Raw genomic sequence first — 25,381 nt, 5'->3', positions numbered from 1 at the left:
AAATGAGGGTCTCAATCTGATCATACAACTGTTTTATTCTTTTACTCTTGTGCTGTTTACAGTGTCTCCCAGTAAAGAAGAACCCCAGTTGGCAGGGAATGTGATTAGGGACCTTCAGTGAACGAGCAGCAACCACAGGAGAATCCAGGGATGGGAAGGAGATACAGGGACCCCAGGCAAAAGGACTGTTAGTGCTAGTTTGCCCATTTCCTGGCCTCTAGTTGCTCGAATGGGAATAAAAGAGCGAATATTAAATGATTGTCTGTTGGGATGGAGAACTGGGGAGATCTGGCTATGAGAGGGGATCAGAAGGGTGGGGCAGGATTAAAGCCTGGGTTTTAAGCATCTTGTTCGGGGGACCACTGTGAGAGACAGTGTGGGAGAGGATGCAGCGATAAGAGAAGGTGGAGGTTGCTGGAGAAGGGGCTCAGCTGTGATCAGGGAGGAGGGACGGGGCTCTTCTGGGCGGCAAAGGTAGGGAAAGGGATGGGCAGAGGTGCTCATTCTGTCCAGTCCTTCTTGATGGACAGGCTCCACTCCCAGGTAAGGTGGTCGTGCTTGTCATCATCTGTGAAGAAGGATTTGTTGTGGTAAGTGCCTCGAGCCAGCATGCCCTTGGGGGCCTCCTCAGTTGGAGTCAGAAACTCATACTCCTCTGGCCGAGGTCCGTAGCTGCCAACCATGAATGTTGCTTTATCCACTGGGAAGAAAGAAAAGTTCATTAGGGTGAAAGCCTGGTAGAGGGAAAACAAACACTGCACACTGGAGAATTCGGAGCACAGCTCACTGTGATCAAAGCCAAGAGCAATGGTTTCCAATCCTGGCTAAACACCAGATTTACCTGGGGCAACTTTTTGTTTTCTCTTAAAAACATTTTTTTTTTAATTGGAGTTCTTTTTAATAATACACTATTCTTTGACCCACTCCCAAAGGTTAGTGATCTGCTGGGGGTCCCAAGAATCAGTGTCTTTAAAACACATCACAGCTGATTTTGAGATTCAGGAAGGTGGGGAATCAGTGCCCTAAATCCATGGGGATCAAGACTCTTTTTATGGAGATGTAACAGATTATACCATAAAAAAAATCTCAGGTGGTCAAAAGGTACAAACTTCCAGTTATAAGATAAGTAAGTCCTGGGGATGTAATGTACAGCATGGGGACCATAGTTAGTCGTACTCTAGTGTATATTTGAAAGTTGCTGAGAGAGTTGATATTAAAAGTTCTCAACACAAGAAAAAAGCATTGTAACTGTGTGTGGTGATGGGTATTAACTAAACTTTTGGTAATCATTTTGCAATATATACAGATATCAGATCATTATGCTATAAGCCTCAAAATGATACAATGTTATATGTCAATTATATCTCCATAAAAAAATATCTCAAACTAGTTGAGACCTGAGTTCTGGCTTCAGCTCTGCAACTACCTAACACTTTGGAGCCTCTCTTTCTTTTCTATATAATGAACTTTAAGGATCTTCTGTCTACAAACTATCATTCTATGAACAGTTGGAGGAGATAAGGTAACAGCTGGGGATCAGAATGAACAGAATTCATGGATGGAATAATTAAATGAAAAGGAAAAACCAATAATTTGGTTAAAAAAAATAGTGATGAACTGGGACAGATGGTAAAAATAGCCAACCAAAGTTATTAATAGGTAACTGGGATATATATTAAGAATAGTAGGGATTAGAAAGTATAAGTAAAGGTAGGTAGGCAGGCAGGTGACATTTAGTTGGCTGTTGTTTTGAATAAGCTTGGAGGAACAGCTACAGACACGTCATCGACCTCTTGCCCCAGTGAAGCACCACAGCCTTTACGCCCAAAGGAAAATAGGAAACTGAACTATTTTTTCATGAGGCTAGGTATTGGAAAGATCAACCAAGATCTTTCAGGTTAACAATCTTCTGTGGCATTTGAGTCACTGAGTGGTTCTTTATGTCATGCAAATTGATCAATGTCTTCCCTAGCCCTCATTGATTGATTTGGAGGAACTGACCTACACATTATTGTTTCACACTTCTGGGGGATGCTGTTTGACACCTTCAGGTAAAAGGGAACTTACAAGTGCTTCCATCAGCCTTCCACCTTTCTCTTCTCCCTGCCCATATTAATGGAAGACAACTGAAGACAGGTTCCCATGGCATGTACCGCTTAGGTACAACTTGTCGAGAAAACTGCACGTTAAGTAATGTGATATTATTTGTTTCAGTTACAAAGCTTTTCTCAGTTCTAGAAAGAGTACTTTTTTCTATTTCTTTGCTTATGAAATTCAGCACTGTTCCCACCCCTCTGCCCCGCCACCTGCCCCCTGTATGCTGCTACCACCTCCCATTGGATAGGTCTTTCCTATCTTGGATTTCTCTGACACCCAGGTTTTATACTTGTGAACTGCTTTTTTTTTTTTTTAATTTTAAGAGTACATTTATGTACTTTGATTCAAACTTATCTTAGTTACTCTTCCCCTTCATAAGTAATAAAGTTGAATTCCAGAAGCTGAATGCTGAAGGTTAGTGGCTGACCCAGTCTTAACTAAGTTTCCTGAATATAGAACTTGCCATTAATATGTAGGTCAGAAGTATATGTGTGCCTTTCATAGGGTGAGTGTCCACAGCTGTCATCAGATTCTTAAATGAGTCTAGGACTAAAAATTGCTAATAACCTGAAGTTTAAGTGTCAGTGAGAAGCAGAGTTTGGGACAGTGGAAAGTATGGATACTTTACCTTTCACCCCAGTCCGGTAGGTGTGTTGAACATATTTCAGTCCTGACACAATATCCTTGTTCACCTGTAGGTGGGAAGGATCCAAGCGATTCAGATTAGAGGGTCTTTCATTTTTCCTCATCTTTCATGCTGATCCTACTTAGCTGAGGCTTCTCTGAGGATGAAAGGACTGAAGATTTGGTTCAGAATAAGTTACTACTGTCTTTTAGCGTGGTGATGAGGCAGACATTGGAGAGAGGAGGTCACAAGACTCAACGTTACCAATCTGGTTGTAACTGTCTAATACTGTGATTTTTGGTGTCGGGGAGGGAATGGTTAATTACAACATTGTCTCAATATTCTTCATTACATTTCTCCTTCCTCAATGGTCCAGAGAATGGTCTTGATCTCCCCCTCCCTGATATTACTGGCCAGAAGACCACCCTTGTTTTAGGTTACAAAGGTACCAATGGAAACTATTGTGTAAATATCTGAAAAATCCTAACTTCAGAAATGATCCATCTAGCATATGAAAAACAAACAGAGAAAAGTCGTAATGGAAAATCAGGTCTAGAAGATGATTTTGCCTGTAATGTAACTGTGATTGGAGTCTAGAGATGAGGAGATGGGTCACAGGAAAACATCCCCCTATGTAAATAATGGGTGAAATCCATTTGCATCTGGCAAGTATTTTGGATGACTGTCATTTTCAGACGTTGTCTGAGATCTTGACACTTTCCCAAGCCTTTCAAAGAAAATTTACTAAAGCAGAATGAAAATATAGACAGCCCAAGCACTTTGTTTTTCCATGATTCATTCTACCTAGGACTGAACTGGTCTCTCTGTTAATTTTATACAGTGGTCATGTTTATACAAACAAATTAAAGTGGGCATGGCAGCATTAGCTGGATGGCTTGGTTAATTGTTCACCGATATAAGAATTAAAGCATCTTAAAAATAGTTTCTCCTCAACAATAGGTAGGACTCCCTTTTTGTTTTGGACAGAATAGTTAAAGCAATCTGTCAGTGCTACATTTTGTTTTGTTGGCAGTGAGGTAGCATAGCAGTGAATACTGCCAGCTGAGGTTTGAAACTGTCACTCGGTAAAATCTGTAGCATAAACCTACCAAAAGCAGACAGAATGAAAACAGCTTCATTGAAGAAACTGTGATGAAACGAAACCCAAACTTTCTAATTCCTCTGACTTCCACATGTGACTCATAGAAATAGGAAAAATGAATGTATCTTTCTAGAAGTCTCTAAGCTGGTCTTCTGGGCCTAGTAGAAGATGTGGTCTGGTGGTTAAAAGACCAAAACACAGGAATGGTGGCAGAGTAGTAAATAAGGGCTTCAAAATAAAGAGACTCCTGTTTTTCTAATGTTGCATAGAGTGTTCATTTAATATAAATATGGTTGAGACAGACAAAAGAAAAGTATAAATATTCCTAGCTATTCTCTTCCTCTGCCTGCACATCCCTCCCAATTGTCTTTTCCACCCCAGGAAAAGACAGTTTACTGGGGGCATGAGTAAAAGCGAGAGCCATGGAAATCACATATACCACATCTCCTTGAGAGGCAGAAGGAAAAGGGGGAGAAACTAAAAGAACCATCCCAGTTTTCGGAGAGTGTTGTTAAGTTTTGAGGAAGAAAGAGAAGAACTTTGAGAGCAACTAAGAGAGATAATGAAAGAGGATTCTAGGATGTGTTGCTGGTGTTATGAATGCAAACTTTCTTGGACATTTTGCAAGAGACATCAGTAAAGATTTAAATCACTTTCCAATTACATATTTTCAGTTTTGGACTGGTGTTTCTTCCTCGATCCACGCTGGGACAGGCCACAGGGCAGTTCGACTTTATGTGGGTTACACATAGAGAGTGATCTTTCCCTGTTAGAGACAAGGCCAAATCTCTGAAGTGGATGGGACTTGAAAACTGCTTTCTGTGCCCACCTCCTCCATCGCCTTCATGTGTAACCCTGACTGCCGAGGACCCAACCCCGGCCTTCCCACCCATGGCAGAAGCCCATGTACCAGACCTTTCCTTCTCATCTTATTCACATCAACATTTTCTTTTTGAATTTTATTTATTTATTTTTATACAGCAGGTTCCTATTAGTTATCTGTCTTATATGTATAAGTGTGTATGTGTCAATCCCAACTGCTTATTAAATTGAAAAATTAAGGCAGTAGCATTAATGATTCGAAATTAGACTGATGTGAAACTCATTTGAAGCATATTTGGATACAATGCCTTACTAAACTCTCAGGTGCTTTAGTAATAAATACAGGAAACAAGTAAGTGACTATTATAGAGTGTCTATTATAGAGTAGGCATCAACAAATATTTTCAGAAGGAAAATTATTTTGAGGCATATTTGTATGTGGTGGGGAATGATTGTCTATGGACCCTGAATCATATCCTGAACCTTGGAGAAAGAAGGGCTGGTGTGCAAATAGAGAGGGCAGATGGGGTCTTTGTTGGTGGAGCCCAAGCCCTGGAGGAAGTGACCAAGTGGGAGTGAGGGGCAACCAAGGCACATATAAACAATTAAATGCAAACAGTGAATTTCTAACTCATTTGTTTTCAAAGTCAAGGTTACTTTTCTCCTTGATTTTGGCTGCTCACTGGGATATGGGCCTATTCATTCTATGTCAGTTTATCTCCTATTTAGTTTTGCTCTTACTTCTTTACCTGCTCTACAACTAAGTTGTAATTTCCAGTTATTTACCAAGGACCACACCCCCTGGATTTATATATCCTTGAGCAATTAGAGCTGAGGCTCTAGCTGTTCTATTTTCTTTTCCTATGAATTTATTCATTCATTTATCTATTTCTCAATAAATAGTCATGAAATATCTACCATTTACAAAGTTTTGCTTGAAATATTGCAAAGAAGGGATAGATAGTCTCTCCCTATCTCAAGGTGTTTAGGCTGAATAGGGGAGAAATGATACAAATGATATAAAACAAAGTAATGTGTGTCTTGTGGATGGGAGTATTAGAAGGTCCCAGGAGAGGGATCCCATTGGCTTCAGTGATCAAGGGAGAGTCCAAGGGAAGGGTCCTGGCTGGAAAAAGGGCATGAAGCAAAGGTGCACCTTTAACAGGTAGAGCCCAGGATTGGGGAGAGGACAGTCTAGGGAAAAAAGAGAAATAAACAAAAAGTATGCCAACGTGATAATGCAAGGAATTTGATTTTTTCTTCCTCTGATTATAGGAAGGATTTAAACTTTATTAAAACATACAAAACCAGATACTTACTTTGAAGTTAATTTTGACTCTATATTCAACACCTTCTTTTAGCACAAAGGTTTCTTTTTTGAGGGCTTCCAGATCCCCTGTAGAAGTGGATTTTGAAACAGTTAATTCTCCTCAGAAGGACATTCACAAGGAGATGAATGAAGTTGAAGCTCCAGAGCCATTTGCTGGGCTCCTCAGAGCAACATGATCCACATGGTCCTCAAGTCAAAGAATGTCTGAGATTAGTTGCTGCACAAACACACATTTGAAATGCCTGAAATCTTGCAGCCAGATGTGAAAGAAATGTGGTAGAGCTTTTCCCCAAGTTTGACTGCAACCTTAAGAATATGTAAGACATTATGGTTAAAGACTCTGCCCCCACCCCACAAATAAAGAAATAGGAGAAAAATATTTTATGAGTGCCAGCTATTTGTTTTTGGAGATTTGTTAGCATTTGTGGTGTTTTCTAGCTTTATAAAATTACTCATTTGATTCCTTTTTATCATTCTAAAAAAAAATTCACTTTTGTACTTAATTTTGCTTTTGCATTTGCAATTTCATATCATTTTTCTTAAGGAAAAGGAAACATCACTTAAGTTATAAAAGCTTCAGGATCCATAAAACAGACCTGCCCCTAATTCCTGTACCCTGGTTAGAGAGGTGATTTTTCTCTGCTCCTCTCCCAATGTGATCCTGTATAATTTGACATTCGGGGTGACTGTGTGTGTGTGTGTGTGTGTCTGTGTTTTGCACAGTTCTGTGCAGCTGCTTCATGTACAGAGTTGGTACCAGAATCCTATGTATACATCTGGGATTCACCTCCATAGCTTTTTTGTGACAGAAAACTGAATTTGGTTTTCTTGCTGCTGGGAAAAGAGGACAGAGACCAAGTTTTCCCTGCAATATCATCAAGCCCTTCTGAACAGAGCAGGTTTCTTTAGCACTAATTCAGACCTTATCTTGCAAAATGACGGTTGTACCTGGTAACTTTACGCAATTTCGCACAGGAAGAGGTCTGAGGTCCGATGAGAGAGAGTTTCTCTCTTGGAGAGATGCTAGAACATGGAGGTAGTTGAATGTGTGCTCTAATGATTTCGGTTGAATAGGAAGTGTGTCTTAGCCTCCAATTTCCTCTCTCTGACAAAAAGCCCATATAAGGTAAAGAGTGGATGTGTCCTGTGTGAGGGGAACCACCTTGTTGCTAAGCCTACTGTTCTAGAGTCATGCTTTATTCTGTCTCATGAGTCCATGTTTTGAATCTGGTAATAATTTTTTGTTTTTTACTAAAGACCTGCCTTTCATGCCCCCAACCCCTAGCTCGGTGGCCCTTTCCTCATTCCTCCCAGTTGCCAATTTTCCCCAAATCACCCACCTTCCCCGTCTCTCCTCATTTCCTTCAGACCTAAGTCTCAGGAAAGGACTTGACCCTTGTCACAATAAAGTGAAAGAAAATAACATGTTAATTTGTATATCTTTAGTGGGGGAAGTTGCTTCTTTAAAAGAATCAGAGCTTTAAGTTAAATAATGTTTATTTAACAGTGGAATTCCTAGCATTATTCAGGAGGTCTTAGATTGCTTCCTGTCTTCAGGTAAGTTCTGTAGCTGATGTAAGGTCAATATTTTCTCTGATGTTTAGATTGTATAAATATTACCATTTCAGAAGCATACAGCTTGCTCCTTAACATTTCCATCAGCAGTCTTTTTACACAAATAGTAATTCTCCTGCTACCATGTGGAGATAAAAATCTGAAATAAATATGATATAGGTAGCTATATCCAGTACTTACACCTGACCCCTTTTCAACTAGAGACAGAGATTGGGCTTTTCATTAAACACAGTAAATACTGTGAAAACTATGATTTGTGAACTGGTCTCAGCATACCTTACTAGAATTCACTTTACTAGGATTTTTCTTTTTTTTTGCTGGGACAGAGGACAAAAACCAGTTTACCCAGTGATGCCATTAGGCCCCACTGAACAAAAAAGATGTGTCCACTTACCAGTGAGGTCCATGGTGATTGGTCCTGGGGCACTTTCACAAACCAGGGTAAGACGGGTGACAGTGACATTGGGGGCTGTTGGGTCTGCAGGATTCAAAAGGGAATGTAAGCACAGAGAGGAGGTATTTACGCACTGTGTGTGTGTGTGTGTGTGTGTGTGTGTGTGTGTGTGTGTGTGCATTTCAAGTAGGAGAGAAAGATAAAAAAGAAAAAGGATATCTCCATCTGGAGGAGAAATAGAAATGGAAGTGGCAGATTCACCATTCTTGGTCTTAGTGGCCTTATAAATTCCAGTGATGCTATTTCTGCTTCAGGTACTTGTAGGTCCATCTCAATCATCAATAGCAGACATTTCCTGAGTGGCTATGGGTACTCTGTTGGTTAGTCACGGCCCATCCATATCTTTGGACCATGTCTTAGTCCGCCATTGCATATGTGTATGTGGAAGAGATGGTTATTTAGGTAAGGAATGAGAAGGAGAAAGAGAAGAAAGAGAGAGAATGTGAACAATCGTGGAGAAAATGCAATTCTGAGTGGTAGTCTGAAATTCCTTCTAAACCCTCCCTATGTGTTATTTTTATCTATTTCAATGTCAACTTGCACCTTATCTCAAAAGTAAACATAATTATCTGGTCCATAACTTGATTCGGCACATAGAGATTGCACCTCACTCGCTTAACCCTGGAAGCACTTGGTACGCTTTCCTTTGCAACTGCTCCTGAGTAGCTGAAATGTCTGCCTTGTCAGTGCCCCTCCACCTGCCCGCCATCTCCGCACACACACACCTGCTACCACAGGACCGTCCCCCAGGAGCGTTTTCTTGTACTTAGTTAGACTTTCATCATCTTTGTCCATCTCCTGCAGCTCCTTCAGGGACTTCTGTGGTGGAGGCTTGTAATTGAGCTTGCCATCCAGCTCCTCCTCCTCCTCCTCCAGGTGTGGTTCTGGGGCCTTTTCAGTCATTTTGATCTACAGAGAGAGGGAGGGAGAGAAAGAAAGAGAGAGAGAGATGACGGTCTATTAGCCAAAAGTCAGTGGATATGAACGATGTTTGTCGGGCTGTTCTTAGCATTATTTTTGCCAGAATGAACTTGTGCAATTGTCAGTGATTTTCCAGATTTTCCGCTAATTCAGCCTCATTCTAGTTCACAAAATAAGAATATAATGCATTCCAGGCTTTCCTTTGACATGCCTGAATGTTACCACACTGTGATGGGTCCCTCCCGTTTGCTGAATGAAACTGACAGAAAATAAGTAACTCTTTGGGAGTTCTGTAAAACAAGTGAAACAACATAGCACAAGCTGCCCCGGACAATAATGAGCGGCCCTAGTTCATATACTTATAGAAATTATCACAGTCCTCCAAATCCAGCCAGCCTTGCCAGTGTCAAAGTGCTCAGGGTGTACAATCCCAGTTATGATGGTTTCAAGTACGTGCTAAAAAAAGTTAGCTCTTTCCCATTCATTGAATCTTTCCCTGAACTCCTGCAAGAGCTCAAAGGTAACTCCTGAGAAGTTGTAGGTCCCTGTGATACCTGCCTGAGTGTCTGATTGGTTTTCACCCCACACTGCTAATAATTCCTTGAGGGCAGGTACTAAGTGTTGTGTTTCTCTTGAATTTCCCAAGACACTGGAATAGTTCAGCCATTTTATAAGTGTTCATTCATTGACTTAATAGGTTCTCTATATAAAGATCTTCTGTTCTTTGGAAATGACACAAAATAGCAAAGGACTCTAAATTCCTCCAGACAAATTGTAACTGTGTCTTTAGTACCTTCTATCCATTTCCACTTCCCATTTAGTACCTCTCTACCCTCTCGAGATTTCCCCTGACCTTATGCTCTAAGACCTCGCCCGGGCATACTCTGGGGTCTGTCTTCTTCCATCATCATTTATATTTACTTGTTTTGTGTTAAAACATTGAGGGAAGATCTAATAAAATTATTCACACTTAAGTGTTGATGAATGAATAATAAATTTAAAAATTATTCCTCTTAGGGCATATAGTCAGAGCTTTTCAGAGCTGAAATGAACCTTAGAGGTAATGTATTCCAAACCCTAATTTAATCATTGAGAACCTTGAAACCCAGAGGTTAAGAGAACTGCCCAAGTTCACATAGCTGGGTGAGATGCCATGTCTTAATAAAGAGGAAGAAATCTCTACTGGAAGAATTTCAGGCCCCATGGCTGGCAGCAATGGAGCTATTTGGGGAAACAAGGGAGATATTTGGAGAAGGAGATAATGTCCTGATTTCCTTTTGTTCTGCTCTGAGGGTAACTCTCCTCCCTGTCTTGGGTAAAGGCTTTAGTGCTCGGAAGTGGCAGAACACTAAGAAAATACCTATCACATCTCATCCTGAGTGACTCTTCAAATCTCTATAAAGTCCCCTGAGATTGAAGCTGTGTCTGGCCAAAATCAGTTATGGTTTTGAGTCTCAATGTCACTATTACTGGCAACAGGAAGAAAAATAATTTGGAAGTGAAGCCAAACAAAAGCAGTTTTAACAGAATAAAAAAAGGAAAGGAAAAGAAATCATATCTCCTGGCTCATCAATCCTCTTCCAGCAAAATAACAAGCCAAACACTGTGACTCCTGATCAACTCTGAAAACAGTATTGCAATGCCCAGGTCCGCTTCCTGTGTAGGAAGGAAGCATGTAGGCCTGTTCCTATGGCAACTCTTGCTTCAGCTACAGAACCAGCTCCACTCAGAGTTGAGCCTCTAGAGAAGATCACAATAAACAGAGTGACTAACTCAACTCATGTTACAAACAACACTCAGGGAAAGTGAATGAACTGGTTGGAAAAACAATGAAGGATGCAGTGGGTGGAGGTCGTAGGTTGTGGGTAGTTTAAGGACAACCATTAAGCCACACATAAAGAGCAACCCAGAGGAAACTAATCAGATGAGACAGGTTCTCCTCTGGAGCCTGACCAGATATCCAGGGTAGAGGTCACATAAGAAACCTGCAGACAGAGCATCAGTAAAGCTATCTACAGATGAAAGCATCTCAATCCCCATAGGCAGGACTTTCTGGAATATATCGCTTGGTTCTAACAAGTCATGTGCTTGAAGTTTGACCATGAGATGATGACATCACAGTAGATCAAGGTGACTTTAATAACCTAGGGAATTGTAATTCTGCACCCTCCAATCTCAATTTTGAAAGGAGAGTGAGAGAGATAGAGACAGAGACAGAAAGACAGAGACAGAGAGAGAGAAAGATCTGGTCTAGGACAGCATTTGCTAACTTCTCACACTGTAATCATTGACAAGTCAATTTAACTGTCATCTAGAGCTTGATCTTTTCATTAGTGAATCTGAGACTTGTGTCACTTTTAAATTTCCTTGATTCATTGCAGATACAATAGTTGCTCTATAAAAATGAGCCAAAAATTTATTTAAAGACATTGAAGAACAGAGGATAATGTGGGATTACTATATGAAATTGTGGAAGTCAAAAGGAGGAAATTCGGGACTACATGAAAATAATTTGGTCTAATTATATAGCATAAAAAAAAAGAGATATGAAGTCAGATGACCCCAAACCAGTTCACTCTGGAGAGCTGATTGGAAGAAAAGATGAAAATGTTATAATATGGCAAATAAAAGACTGGAAACCACTTCTCAGGGAAAGGCCTTTTAAAAGCAAAATTGAGGTCACAAATATTTGATGAGCATCTAGTATTTACAAGACACTGTACTTTAGCACATACTGATATTTAAGTTATTCTCCAAAGTGGAGAAAACGCTGGAGGAAGAGCAATCTAGCCATATCAAAAAAGCCCAGCTCGTTTGACTGATGGTTCTTAATCTTTTTGGAGATTACAAAGCTCTTTAAAAATCGGGTAAGGGTCACGGTCCTTATAAAAGGAAAAAAGGAAAAAGTCCATGAAACTGTGCATGCAGTACAGGGGTTCATGGACTCCTAAAGTCCTTTGTAGATTCTACTGAAGTCCATGATTAAGAACATGACCTTGAAACTGTAACTTTTGGAAACAGTGAAGCAGAGCGTTGAGTGTTAAAGGGGAAGCTTGCTTGTCGCCGAAGCCTGGCCAGACCAATGGCACAACTCAGCCTCAAGCCAAGGATCCTGTCTGTGAACCTGAAACGTTGGCCCTCAGAAGCAGGAGAAGATACCAGCTAACATCTGGATCTGACCACAAACCCAGCAGAAGAGCGACGGTGCACAGGGGGCAGTTTTAGGGAAGAGTTCTGGGTCAATCTATTTGATATTGGATAATTATTCCCTCACTGAACTAGGCCTCATCATGCATGAGTTCTCATTCTGGCTTTGCCACTAACTAGCTGTAACCCTGTGAGCAAATGTTCCAACTGCTGTGATCTTCGTTTCCTCATCTTGGGAAGTGAGGGGTTAGGGCAGACCATCTCTAGGTGCTTTCCTTTTCTAAGGCCTTTACCTGTAGTCAAGTGTCAGCTAAATTGCCATTCAGTTACCTTATTTCACCAGTGTATATAAGAGACTACCTACCTCTGTGTTACTATTTCAAATTTATGTGAATTCCCCAAAGAGCCTACGTTTTCAATTTCACAGTTCATTTCCGGGGAACTTCAGATTCTCCCAAAGCCCCAACTGGTTTATATATCTTGACAATGGTTTCCCAGACTACCTGTGTGTGTATATTGAACTACAAATACAATTTTCCTTTTTTTTTTTTTTTTAATAATTTTTACTGTTTTTTTTTTTTTTTTTTTTTTGGCCACACTGTGCAGCTTGCAGGATCTCAGTTCCCTGACCAGGGGTTGAACCCGGACCATGGCAGTGAAAGCCTGGAATCCTAACCACTAGGCCACCAGGGAACTCCCTCATTTTTCTCTTTTCCATTTTATGGGTGTTGCTGAAGTAAGAATAGGAATTTTATGGAAATTCCAGACTTTTTTCTAATCTCATCATCTAAAGAACAGCTGGTTTTGTAATTGATGATAATAATTCTAACAGTTATCACACATAGTGCTAAATGCTGTCTTGAGGATTATCTCATTTAGTCCTCACCACAACCCTAAGGACGGCCGTTATCATCATTCCCTTCTACAGATCAGGAAACTAAAGGTGAGGTAAGTAACTTGCCCAAGAAGACTTGTTGTGTAAGCGGCAGAATGAATATCTGAGCCCGGGTGGTCTGACCTGAGGCTCAACGCTCTGTCGCTCCAGCTGTCTTTATTAAGAAGTAATAATGAAACTGGAGAGCTCTGGAGAGCTCGTTGGTCATCGTGGGAATCTCCCCGGGGGGTGCACAGGCAGAGGTAAGTGCTGCTTTGCAAAACTCTGCAGGGCGGCTTTAGCAAGTCAGGGAAGTGTCACATAAAGAGGGTTTCGGTGCAACTAGGCTCCATGTCCCCTTGCGCAAGTCACTGAACCTCTCCTCCAGTTTTGGCCTCTGCAAAATGAAATCGTTGCGTTAAAAGATCTCAGAGACCCCTTCATAATTCAATGACCCTAATGCTCCTTAAGTTAAAGAAGCCTGTAAAACAAGAAAGGGAAAGAGGAAGCGGAGGTGAGGTTGGGGAGAACCCAGCCCATGAGCATAGAACGTTCTTGTTGGGGTCCGCTCCCCTCCCTCTGCAGCTCACCCCCTGTTCCACAAAGAGCAGGGTTGTTTTGTTTGTTTGTTTCTTTGTAGGTTGTTTTTGACTTTGGTTCTTTACACAGTAGAAGTGAACTGGAGAATTATCAATTTTAGATTTCATAAGGCCCCAAAGCACACACGCTTTTTTTTTTTTATGTGCTCACCACTCTAGTTATCTATTTCCTGCTTCACAGATGCCTACACATGTGAATTTTCACAGCAAACCCTCACACACCCATGTTTAGTATTCAGTGAAACAGTGCCAAGCTTTAGATGAGCTGAGGCAGGAACTTAATCCTCTCAGGCTCAATTAAAATGCCAAATTAAATTAGGGTGGGTACTCATGGCATGAGTATAACATAGCACAAATCAGTGTTTTTGTTTACAAATTCAGTGAAATTTCCAAGACACTGAAAGTGAAATGCACTTAAGAATTTACCAGTCTCCAGGATGGAGCACACTCTTCTGGTCCATTAATGCAGTTCTAAATAAGTGGAGGGCAAGAAAACATAAAACTCTTGAGTTTAGATGAAACAAATCACCTGGTTAATTCATAGAAAGATGACCCTGTATGTCTCCTGGAACTTGAGCTTCGAGACCAATGGACCAGAAATTCAAAATGTGTATCCACGATTGACTTTTTATGGGACTTAAGCCAGTTATTAACCTCATTGAGCCCAAGTTTTTCCACCAGTAAAGTGGGAATAATAATCTTTCTTTACAGGGTTGAAGAGTGGGAGAAAACATGAAAAGTTCTTGGACTATCCTGGTCAATAGTAGATGCTCAATAACACTCTGTTCCCTTCCTCTCCTCCCTTCCTGGTGAAGCTGTCTGTTTTGCTACAGTTTCAGCTTCACCAGGGTAACTGGCTGCCAGACACCAATGCTTTCTTTTGGATCTGCAGTGTTGACAAGGTCCTCTCCTTCCTTCTTAAAAATAGATTTTGTCTCTTTGAGGAGTAGGAAAGAGACAAGAAGTTCTGGGAATTGCAAGGATTGTTTATGAACTGAGTCAGCTGTAAAATGGGACTGTCACTATTATATTTATTTAAAAAGCAATTTAATTTTAGATTCTATTTATTGCTCTCTTTCATAAGTGAAGCCAGGGGTCACTCTGTGAATGATGGGAAATGACAGGAGACACAGGCGCAGCTAATGGAGAGAATTCCCTCTGGCTCTGGAGCAAAGTACAGTGGAGACTTAACTCATGCCCCAAAGTTGCCAGATCATGCTTCTAGATGCACAGGCCGGGAGTATTAGATAAAAGAGTAAAGTTGAGGGAGAGAGAGAGAGAAATGTGGAAGTAACAGAAGTAGGGGATTCCCATCAGAGAAGTACCTATGAAAGCATCAGCATTCCCTTTCATCCTTGACATCTTCACTTCCCGATGTCCAGGATATGCCCACTTTCCCCAAATCTGGGGTTGTAGCTTTACAGCGGGTCATGGAGAGCTGGACCATCTCAGAGCTAGTTGAGGAGGATTTGGGTCTTCCTTGCTGCCCACGTGGTAATTCGGCTCATTTGGGGGAATCCAAGTTTATCCTTCAGGACACCAGAAGTTGTCTTGGTTCTGGATTCCTTTCTGGTGTGTCACTATTCCCTAGTGACCTAGAGGAATTGGTTCTTCCAGGGCTTCTCAGAGCTGCTCTCTACCACCTCCGCCCCACCAAGAACATCTGAAACTTCAGTGCTGGATAAGAGGAACCAACCCAATGCCTGAGAGGACAGTGTCTTGTTACATACAATAAACATCAAGATCAATCAGAGGAGGGTACAGATTCCTAGAAGCAGAATTCTTTAACATTTCCCTTGAAATAATTATTTCCCAAGAAATAATACATCATTCCTTCCTGGACTTTCATAGTACAGTTGGTCCTCTGCTGATACTGAGGGCACGGGACTCAGAGCATCCGTGGATTTTAGTATCAAGGAAGAAGACAGGTGGTCCTAGCACCAATGCCCCGTGGACACCCAGATTCACATGCAAAAGGAGAGAGAACTCAGCGGATGCATTCAACTTTCCTGAGCCTCTACTGTGTGAAGTCACCCTACTTCCACAAACATTCATTTGAAATAATGCTCAAAGAAAATTGCATTCAGGCAGCCATTATTGGGCAAAAGACTACACTGCAATTACGCGATCCATTCACAGAGGTTATAAATTAAGCATGAAAAGTTAGACAGAAGTAGACACGATTTTTATAAGCACAATTGGTGAATATCAGCGCCTCTAAGAAAACCCAAGTGAATTTTTACCAGCTCTGGCTGTGGAAACCAGAGTGTGTGCAAACCAGCAGGGAGGGACTCAGTGATTCTTCATTGAATGGATAAATGTCGAAGCTTCAGGAGTAACATGAGACCCATCTCTGGGGGTGCCAGTATGGGCTCTAACGCAAGATCCTGGGTGACAGTAACACTGACCCAGGAACAAGGATGCTCAGAATGTGGGATTAAAGAATATTTCTTCCATGGGCATTTCCTAAAATGTCCCTGTGAGGCATTGTAGCTACTGGTTCTTTTTTGCACCAGTGTGTGACCTTAGCCAAGTCATTGAACACTTCTGAGCCGTCCTGCCCTCACTGTGTCCTCTCAGAGTTCAGATTTATAAATTTCTCATACCAGACCTGACACGTAGAAGGCCCTCCACGTAAGTTGTTTCTCTTTCTCTATCTGCTTAATTTTTACTCCCCCCAAGGCACCTCTCTTCCTGCCAGCTGAAGTCTGGAATTTATTGTGCTCCCATGAATTGGTCGGGGCCCTCATCTTTCCATCAGATTGACTCTGCTGTTCCGAGCTTCCACTGAAAACAGAACCTTGACATTGCTCAGAGGATACTTCCTGAGGGACAAACTCACGGTCTCCCAAATAAGGACCAAATTCCAATGCCTGGAAGATGCCAGCCTTTGTTCGGCTGTAACCTGGTTATTCCATGCGTGCTGGATCTGTGTGGTATGGATGGGGAATGAACTATTCTCTCAGAAGTCCACACATCTCAGGAAATAATAAGACGATCTTACTATGCCTGTGTCATATCTGGATTTGGGAGGGATCTTTCCTTATAAATGTAATGAGACAAAGCAATGGCGAGGGTGAATGATGGTTGCCTACGACTGAACTCTCTGGGGCCAGCACAGACCGCTTGATTTCCTTTGCTTGATCATTCCTGCGCTGCAGCTCCAACATGCTAACCCTGAATTCAGTGGTTCTTGGTCTCTACGTGAAGGGGCGACTATGGGACCTCCATGTAGGAGCAATCTGCTTTCCTCCACCCTGAGCAGAACAGCTCAGAGTTTATCAGACCCATGCCACAAGTTACCCTAGGTCCAGAGTTTAATTACAGACCACTTTCTGAAACATGCTGCCTAGGACATCCTCTAAAAAGGAAGAAAGTATTTCAGGTCACACCTAAAGCACTTCTCGTGGCTGCCAAATTCAGACCCTGACATTTTGAAGGCCCACTGACTGGGGGTCCTCCCTGAGCCCACTTGGATTTTTCTAGAATGTATCTCTTAATAAATTGTTTGGTGTCTTCTGTGTTTGCTTTTAGTTCTCTCAGAGGTAAAGAGCTGGTCTTTGGCAACAACAGCACTTATCTTTTTGCCCATCTCATTGGCTTTTGCTAGTGGTAGAAATGCCATCTATCCCTGTAGAGGGATGAGTGAATAGCCATGCTCCACCCCACCCCCCGGATAATTAAATCCCACTGTACCCTAGGGGAGGCTTTCATTATGCATTTCTCTTATATCACCAGAAAATTCTTCAGTGGAAAACAGCTTAATACTTGACAACTTTGAACCATTTTTTTTTTCTTTTCAACCAGTCTCTTTAAAGTCTGCCTATAAACAGGAAACCACACATCTCCACCCCAGCACCAACCCACCATCTACCAACGCGTTTCGTATCAGTTTGGATCTACAGTCTTTTTGCTTCTGAGCTTGGCCAGATGCCGGCTCCAACCTTGTAGGAACCTGGCCAGGCACACCCAGTGGTTACGCTCAGAGCCCTTTTCCAAGACATCCAGAATTTATCTCCTGGGCTGCAGCACTCACCCTCCCTCACCGAGGTGCCTCGCCTGAGTCACTGCTGCCACTCCCTGCTCTGACTTCCCCTTCTCTGCAGCCTCCTTAGTACTTTCTTTTCATAAAGTTTGTTTTAAAGAGGCACAGCCCCTCTCAAAAAAATAAACCGTAGAGGACTGTCGTCTGGTGTAGAGATTCCTCCGTTTGTCTGTGCTCACCTGTAGCCTCCCCTACCCTGAAGGTATTTCAACTTACATTCAGGGGTTCACGTCTCCGTCCTGGGTGCCTCTGTCTCTCAAGGCTGACTTCTGAGTACTGGCAGTTAGAACAGGAAGGAAGTTGTGAGAAAAAAAAAAAAAAGTTTTAAACCTACTTGAAGAGGAAACCCTGGGCTGTCTCAAATCCTGTTCCTCTGCGCTGTGTATCTCTTGATCAGCCAACTCTGAACAGCATTCCTGACAATTCACGGCACATGTGAGAGCACGGCCACCCATGTGAACACGGATATATCTGAGTGTGCAGACAAGGGTCTGGAGCTTATAACTGTGCGTCCTATGAATAATTGTGTGGCTATGTCTAAAAATCAAGTCATTTCAGTGCATACGCTTCTGAGGCAAGTAATCTAAAACAAGTAGCAGAAAATTCGCATAGGCCTTACTTTGTATCACTAACTTCTGTTCCTTTGGGGTCTCTGCCAGCTTCCTTATCAGCCAGATATTTTGAAAGTTAGCTGGCAGTGAATGCAGGGTGCTAGGAAATTATGAATTTTAACTACATGTATTTAGCCCTAAATCTTAAAATTTGTCCTCAAACTGAGCTTTAGAGTTTTGTTGGTCATAATTTCAAGATGTAGCGTGTATTCCAGCACAAACCATCAAATGTTATTTATTGTAGTTTTCACTAATTTTTCTTTTAAATTAAAAGAAGCCAAAACACTGTTTTGATTAAACCTAGGAATGTAGATTACAAAATAAAACTTCATTAATTCATAGTCTTCTAACTCAGAACTTGTTATAATTTAACAAGTGCTAAAACTGACTTTGTACCTTATTTGAGGAAATGGCTTGTGAAGTAATTTAAATGGGAACAAGTTGCAGAGGCCATATTTAAATCATTTGAGGGAACAAGCAGTTTTTAAAGCACCCAAGCCACATTTTCACTAGACATTTCCATTGTTGCTGCTAATAATAAATGCTTATTTATATTAATATTTCAATATTCAGTATTTACATTGTTCTAATATATTTAGAGCTGACAAATTATGCAAATATATTTGGAGAAACTGACATTTATTTTGTAGTCATTTAAATGTAGTGCATTTTGTTCACTTCATTTAGTAAATTGATGCCACCAGCTAGATCTTATCCTTAGTCAATGGAACTGAAATAAATAAGGAGGTGGTGGTCATTTGATGGGAGAAAAGAGATTAATCTAGAAAAATTTGAAAAGGAAAACAGTATAGAATTAAAATTAATAAAAGTGAGGAAAACCAAATACAGATTTAGTCTATAAATTTCAAAATGATGTAGATAGAACATAGCCTTTGAAACAAAGTATCTGACCGTATTATAAATAAAAGCAAATATTAATTTACACAGAAGATAGTAAAGTTTGTAGCTCAGAGCTCTCAAGAAGGGACATATTTCTTCTTTCAATAATATTTTTTGAGCACATAATTCCTCCAGGTGTTGTTCTAGACACTGCATCTAGATACACTGTTTATAAATATCAGGTATCTAGATACAGCAGTAGGCAGCAGACAATCTCAAAATCTCTGCTCTCTTGTGGAATTTATGCTCTAGGGGAGACAGACAATTGAAAAATAACATAGAATAACATAGGTAGAGCTATCATATGATCCAGCAATCCCACTCCTGGGCATATATCCAAAAAAAGCAAAAACTGTAATTCAAAAAGATACATGCACCCCAATGTTCACAGCAGCACTATTTACAGTAGCCAAGACATGGAAGCAACCTAAATGTCCATTGACAGACGAATGGATAAAGAAGACATGGTATATATATATATATGTAGAAGGTATATGTAGACATGGTATATATATATATGATGGAATATTACTCAGCCATTAAAAAGAATGAAATAATGCCATTTGCAGCAACATGAATGGACCTAGAGATTGTCATACGAAGTGAAGTAAGTCAGACAGAGAAAGACAAGTATCATATGATATCACTTATATGTGGAATCTTAAAAAAATGATACAAATGAACTTATTTACAAAACATAAAAAGGCTCATAGACGTAGAAAACAAACTTATGGTTACCAAAAGGGAAAGGAGGAGGAAGGGATAAATTAGGAGCTTGGGACTAACGGATACACACTACTGTACATAAAACAGAGAAACAACAAGGACCTACTATATAGCACAGGGAACTATATTCAATATCTTGTAATAACCTATACTGGAAAAGAATCTGAAGAAGGATCTGTACACCTGAAACTAATACAACATTGCAACTCAACTATACTTCAATAAAAAAACAACAACATAGGTAGAATAAATTATTTGGAACAAGAAGGATTTGAAAAATTGAGAGTGGTAGATTCAATGGTTGCCACTACCCATTTCTCATGCTATTAGGGAAGCCATCACTATTCAAACAGGGCATTTTTTTTCTTCTAAACCCAATATGTCCTCATAATTTTTCTTAATGCACTGCTTTAGGCACAGATATTGGAAGGTATGGAAACCCCTAAAAGTGTCTGTAAAAGGAATATGTATGTAGGCAGTGTGTGTACATTTATTGGGGGAGGAGAGAGAATTCAAAGCTTTCATCAAATTTTCAAGGAGGTCCGTGACCTCAAATGAATTAAGAGTTGCTAATGTAGAAGAGAGCCTCTTCTTGATGATATAATGATGGATTTTCAGTAAGTAGGAGGACAATTGCCATATCCTTCTAAAATATCTTCCAGCATCACAGTCAGGGTTGGGATCTACCTGAAATTACCATTTCTCATTTTCTTCTGTTGCAGTTCATTTTTCACATGTATTTTTATCTGATGAGAAAACTGAGATTAAGAGATTCCGTCAAGAAGATTAACATGGCAGACACCCCCCTTCTAGCCCATGCTGACAAAGGTGTGTTATGTACCAAGGCTCCCATCTCCATATCTGAGCTTCTGCAAGTGTACAAAAATGCCTGCCATGGTAGTAATATGCTCTTACTCTAAGGACCTTAGCTCTGTAATGCCAAATGAAATCAATGGAACTGGGAAATTTGCACAGGAATTTCCAGAAAACAATCAAAACTTTTAAGTATTTTCCAGTTTTCCTTTGCTGCTATAAGGATACTGAAATGTAAATTCTAGGCAAATTTTCCATGGTACCTTCGCCGTGAGCCTGAAAAAGTGACGGATGACTGCAGACTGTTGAAACTTCCCCTTTCTGCAGACACATATTTCATTTTTTTTTTAAATTTAAAAAGCATATATTAAGCATTCTGTTAACCAGCATTTTTAAAGAACCTTCTAGGGGCATCATATGATACTAAATGAGGCCTTCCACAGACTTAAACTAGATGCATTTGAAATTAAATAGATGTAAAGTTCTATATCTAAATAAATAGAAAAAAGAAAAGGAAGTTCTAAATGTTGAGAATAAAGAGAGTTGAGATTGTCTTGGCAGTTACTCCCAAGGCTGTAGCAGACAACAGATTTAGCAGACAGTCAATAGTGTGATGTGTCAGATGGTGGGAGGGTGGACAATTCAACTTTGGACTCTCTCAGTAATACTGTCCTGATCACATGTATATATTGTACTATTAGAATGTGAGCTAGCCATGCTAGATGACACATGGAGTGTTATGTTAATGCAGACACAGTATTTCAAGAAAAATGTTGGCTAACTACATACGTTCTAGATGAGACCAACAAGCTTGGTGAGGATGTGGAGGACGGCTGACCAGAGGGAAAATTCTAGAAACTATCAGAATAACTACTGAAGAAACTAAAGATGTTTAAGCCAGGAGAAGAGAAGTTCACAGTGTTGGTGAAAATGCTATTGACATTGCAGAAATCACCAAAATCAAGTCTAAATACATCCGTCATGATCAAAAATCGAGCTCAAAACTAGCATTATTCTCTCATCATTCGATGGAGTAAAAACTTGAATGTTTTATTTCCCTCCCTTCCCCCCAAATTAGACCAGGCACTGCTAGGTCATAGCACAGGGCCTGGGGTCTAACGGCTTCTTGCCTTCAGAGGTACCATCAGGATCTGAGTCTGAGGACTGAACTTGTTCTTAGGGAGTCTTCTCTCTTGGCCTGGTGCTTTTATATTACACAGAGAAGAAGAACGACAATTCAGGGGGCTAATCTCCCCTGCAGGGAAGAAATTTCTCTCTGCCAGTGACAAGTTCTGAGAGAGTCACAGAGTGGTAGGCGCTGTCATTTTGGACCAGAGCTTTTACCTCTTTGGAGCAGTTCCTCAGAGCTATGTGAGAGGCTGACTCCCAGCCTACAGTCCTCAGTAAGATCCCCGGATAAAACTTAACTCACAAATCTTAGGCTGCGCAAATTTTCTTCAGTCGACAGACATCCCAAAGGAACTCTTCAACTTCAGTCCTCAAAGAGATGTGGGATTTGCATCCCACCATTGCCTCCACCCACCTGCACAGATATATTTCTTGGAGGCTACAAGTAGGGAAAATAAACTCTCAGGGGAAGACTTTCTGCCCCAAGAGCTATTCATTCTGCAATGTGTCCTTGAGGCCCAAACAGCACCTGGGGTGGAGGGGAGAGCTGCAGGTCAGGCAGATATGCTGGCTCTGTGTCTCCCTGTCCTTGTATCCTTAGGACAATGGTTTCACTCCTCTGAGCCTTAGTTTTCTCTTCTGGAAAAGAAGGCTGATATCAAACTTCGGCGTTCCTGGAAGTGCTGGAAATAATGTGTGAGAAATCATATAGCAACATCCCTACTTCAGAGTAAGTGCTCAATAAATGGTCCAGCCTAAGAAAATCATCACCACCATCACATTCTGATCCTTATTACTGCAGAGCAAATGTTAGAATAACTAGAAAAGAGTCATTTTCATCTCAGTGCTTATAATCAGCCTGCATGCATATCCAATATTACCTCTTTCGTTGAACCTTTCCACTGCTGATCCAAAACAAGTGTGTAGTTTTTTTCTGAATCCCTAGAGTGTGCACTGTTTATACAAATATAATCTAGTACCTTAGTAAACACTGCCGTGTGTTATTTAGTGATTATTTTATGAATATTAGTCTCATTTCTCAACCCAAATACAAATTGCAGGAGGAAAGGTCTGTGTTTTACATAACTTGCAGTCTTTGGAATGCCCAGTGTAAGACTTGACCAAATCATGCCAGAATTGAAGTTCTTTAGTAGAAGAGTATCTATCTAAACTAGACAGAATTACCTGCATTCTACCCCTGATTCCATCTCCTTCCTGTGGTGAGACGATTGCCTTGCAGAAGGATGAGTATGAATATGGTCACGTGTCTGCTGGGGTCAATGAGAACAACCTTTCTTTTTCTTCCTTTCTTTCATATATATGACATTTTAACTACATTATTCAAGGTTCCATAGCCTTGGCATAAAGACTCATTTTTTTGAAACATTGATTGATTGATTGATTGATTGATTGATATGTTGGGTCTCCGTTTCTGTGCGAGTGCTTTCTCTAGTTGCGGCAAGCGGGGGCCCCTCTTCATCGCGGTGCGCGGGCCTCTCACTGTCGCAGCCTCTCTTGTTGCGGAGCACAGGCTCCAGACGCGCAGGCTCAGTAGTTGTGGCTCACGGGCCTAGTTGCTCCACGGCGTGTGGGATCGTCCCAGACCAGGGCTTGAACCCGTGTCCCCTGCATTGGCAGGCAGATTCTCAACCGCTGCGCCACCAGGGAAGCCCCAAGACTCATTTCTTAATTCAACAAACCCTTAATCTTTCCCAGTCCACACCATGCCACGACCTGTGCACAGGTACAGAGATAAACAAGACACAGAACTAGACCTGTGCAGCTAGTTCTAGTTGCCAGCGATGCAATGGGGGAAAACAGAAATAAACAAATGGAAAACTTTTTGTGAGCTTAGGAAAAGTAATATACATGGGGTATTATGAGAGCACTAAGTAAGGATATCAGAGAAGGCTTCTTGGAGGAAGTGACTACAATGCTCAGTCTCAAAGGATAGTAGGTGTTGGGTTGTAGACATGGGGAGGGTTGGAAGGGGAGGAGAAGGCATTTGAGGAAAGCGGAAACATGAGCAAAGAAGTGGCATCCTAAAATAATGTGGTATGTGCAGGGGATTACAAGGAAGCAGCTCAGGGTGGCTGGACCTCAAAGTGCACATAACATAAGGAGGAGGAGCGTGCCTGGAATGGGGTAGGTGCAGGTCCAGGTCACAGTGGACCCCTTACACTACGTAAACAAGGAGCTTGGCCTTGATCCTGTCCGTGATTCAGAGCCATTGAAAGTGAAGGAGGGACAGGATCGATTTTGTGTTTTCCTTTGCAGTTTACTCTGGTAGCTGTGTAGATGGATTCGATGAGGACAAAACCAGTTTGGAGACTGTTTAGGCCTGAACTAGAGACAGAGGTGATCAGACTCGAGAAAGATTTAGGTGAAGTTGACATGGCTTGGCGATTAATGAGATGTGAAGGATGAGGGTGAGGAGGAGTGTGGAATCACAGATGACTTATGGGTTTCTTGCTAGGATGAGTGGGTCCTTGGTAGGAATAGCAGCTGAGATAGAGAACACAAAGGAATGAACAGAGGTATTGGGGGAGTAATGACTTGAGTTTGGACATGTTGAGTATTGAGTTTGAAAGACACTGGGTCATTTCTAGGAAGTGATTTCAGACAGTAAGTGTGAGGTATGAAACTGGATTTCAACCTTAAGTTAATGATTTACACTTCATCAGGCTATGGGCAGTAGTTTAAACCAGGTTACGCAAAGTGCGGTCTGAGCATTAGCAGATCAGCATCACCCAGGAATTTGTTAGAAATATAAATCCTTCGGCCTGATTTCAGAACTATTGTATCAGAATCTCAGGGGTTGGGGCCAGGAAGCTGTTTTAAAAACACTGCAGGTAAATTGTAAAGTTTGAGAAACACTGGTTTAATTATGTAAATGGATGAGATCTCCCATTGCTGAACTCACTTATTAATTTTAGGAAGGTTTTAAAATATAGAGTCTTTAGGATTTTTCTAATCATGCCATCTGTGAATAGAAACAGTTTTTTTCCTTTGTTTCCAGTCTTTGTGGTTTCTATTATTTTATGCCTGATTGCACTGGCCAGAACTTTCAGTACCATGTTGATAAGAGGGATGAGAGCAGACATCCTTGACTTGTTCCCGATCTTAGAGAGAAAGCATTCGGCCTTTCATAATTAAATATGATGTTAACTGTAGGCTTTTTATAGATGGTCTTCATTAGTTTCCCTCTATTTCTAGTTTGTTGAGAGTTTTTATCATGAATGGCTGCCGGATTTTGTGAAATGGTTTTCTGCATCAGTTAGTATGATCATAGAATTTTTCTTCTTTAGTCTGTTGATATAGTGAATTATGTTGATTGAGTTTTGGATATTGAACAAATCTTGCGTATATGGAATAAATCCCACTTGGTCTTGATGCATTAGTATTTTTATATATTGCTGTATTGGATATGCTAACATTTTAAGGATTTTTACATCTAAATTCATGGGAGATATTGGTCTGTATTTTTCCTTTTTACTGTTTTTGTTTGATTTTGGTGTGAAAAAGTTTCATGAGGGTATGGGTGAAGGGGTCAGTTGTATGGTGATAGATGGTAACTAGATAACTAGACTTGTGGTGATCACTTTGTAGTGT

At 40.9% G+C, this 25,381-nt stretch overlaps 1 protein-coding gene across 2 annotated transcripts; it reads right to left on the bottom strand.

Annotated features, from left to right (window-relative positions):
* Positions 1-17: 17 nt before the first annotated feature.
* ARHGDIB (Rho GDP dissociation inhibitor beta) lies at positions 18-18,060 on the bottom strand. 2 transcript variants are annotated; one of them, XM_007196030.3, is made up of 6 exons: positions 17,926-18,060; positions 8,731-8,914; positions 7,946-8,029; positions 5,966-6,042; positions 2,726-2,789; positions 18-700 (listed from the first exon to the last, which is right to left on the bottom strand). In XM_007196030.3, exons 2-6 carry the CDS (start codon positions 8,906-8,908, stop codon positions 501-503), a joined length of 603 nt encoding a protein of 200 aa, XP_007196092.1. In that variant the 5' UTR covers positions 8,909-8,914; positions 17,926-18,060; the 3' UTR covers positions 18-500. The 2 variants fall into 2 exon arrangements, with proteins under 2 accessions (XP_007196092.1, XP_007196091.1); XM_007196029.2 differs by having other exon boundaries at positions 17,808-17,934.
* Positions 18,061-25,381: the final 7,321 nt, after the last annotated feature.

This window comes from Balaenoptera acutorostrata, chromosome 11 (assembly GCF_949987535.1).
Source record: "Balaenoptera acutorostrata chromosome 11, mBalAcu1.1, whole genome shotgun sequence".
Classification (NCBI taxonomy): Eukaryota; Metazoa; Chordata; class Mammalia; order Artiodactyla; family Balaenopteridae; genus Balaenoptera; species Balaenoptera acutorostrata.
The sequence above is the reverse complement of the archived record's forward strand: the minus strand, read 5'-3'. Positions and strand labels throughout refer to the sequence as shown.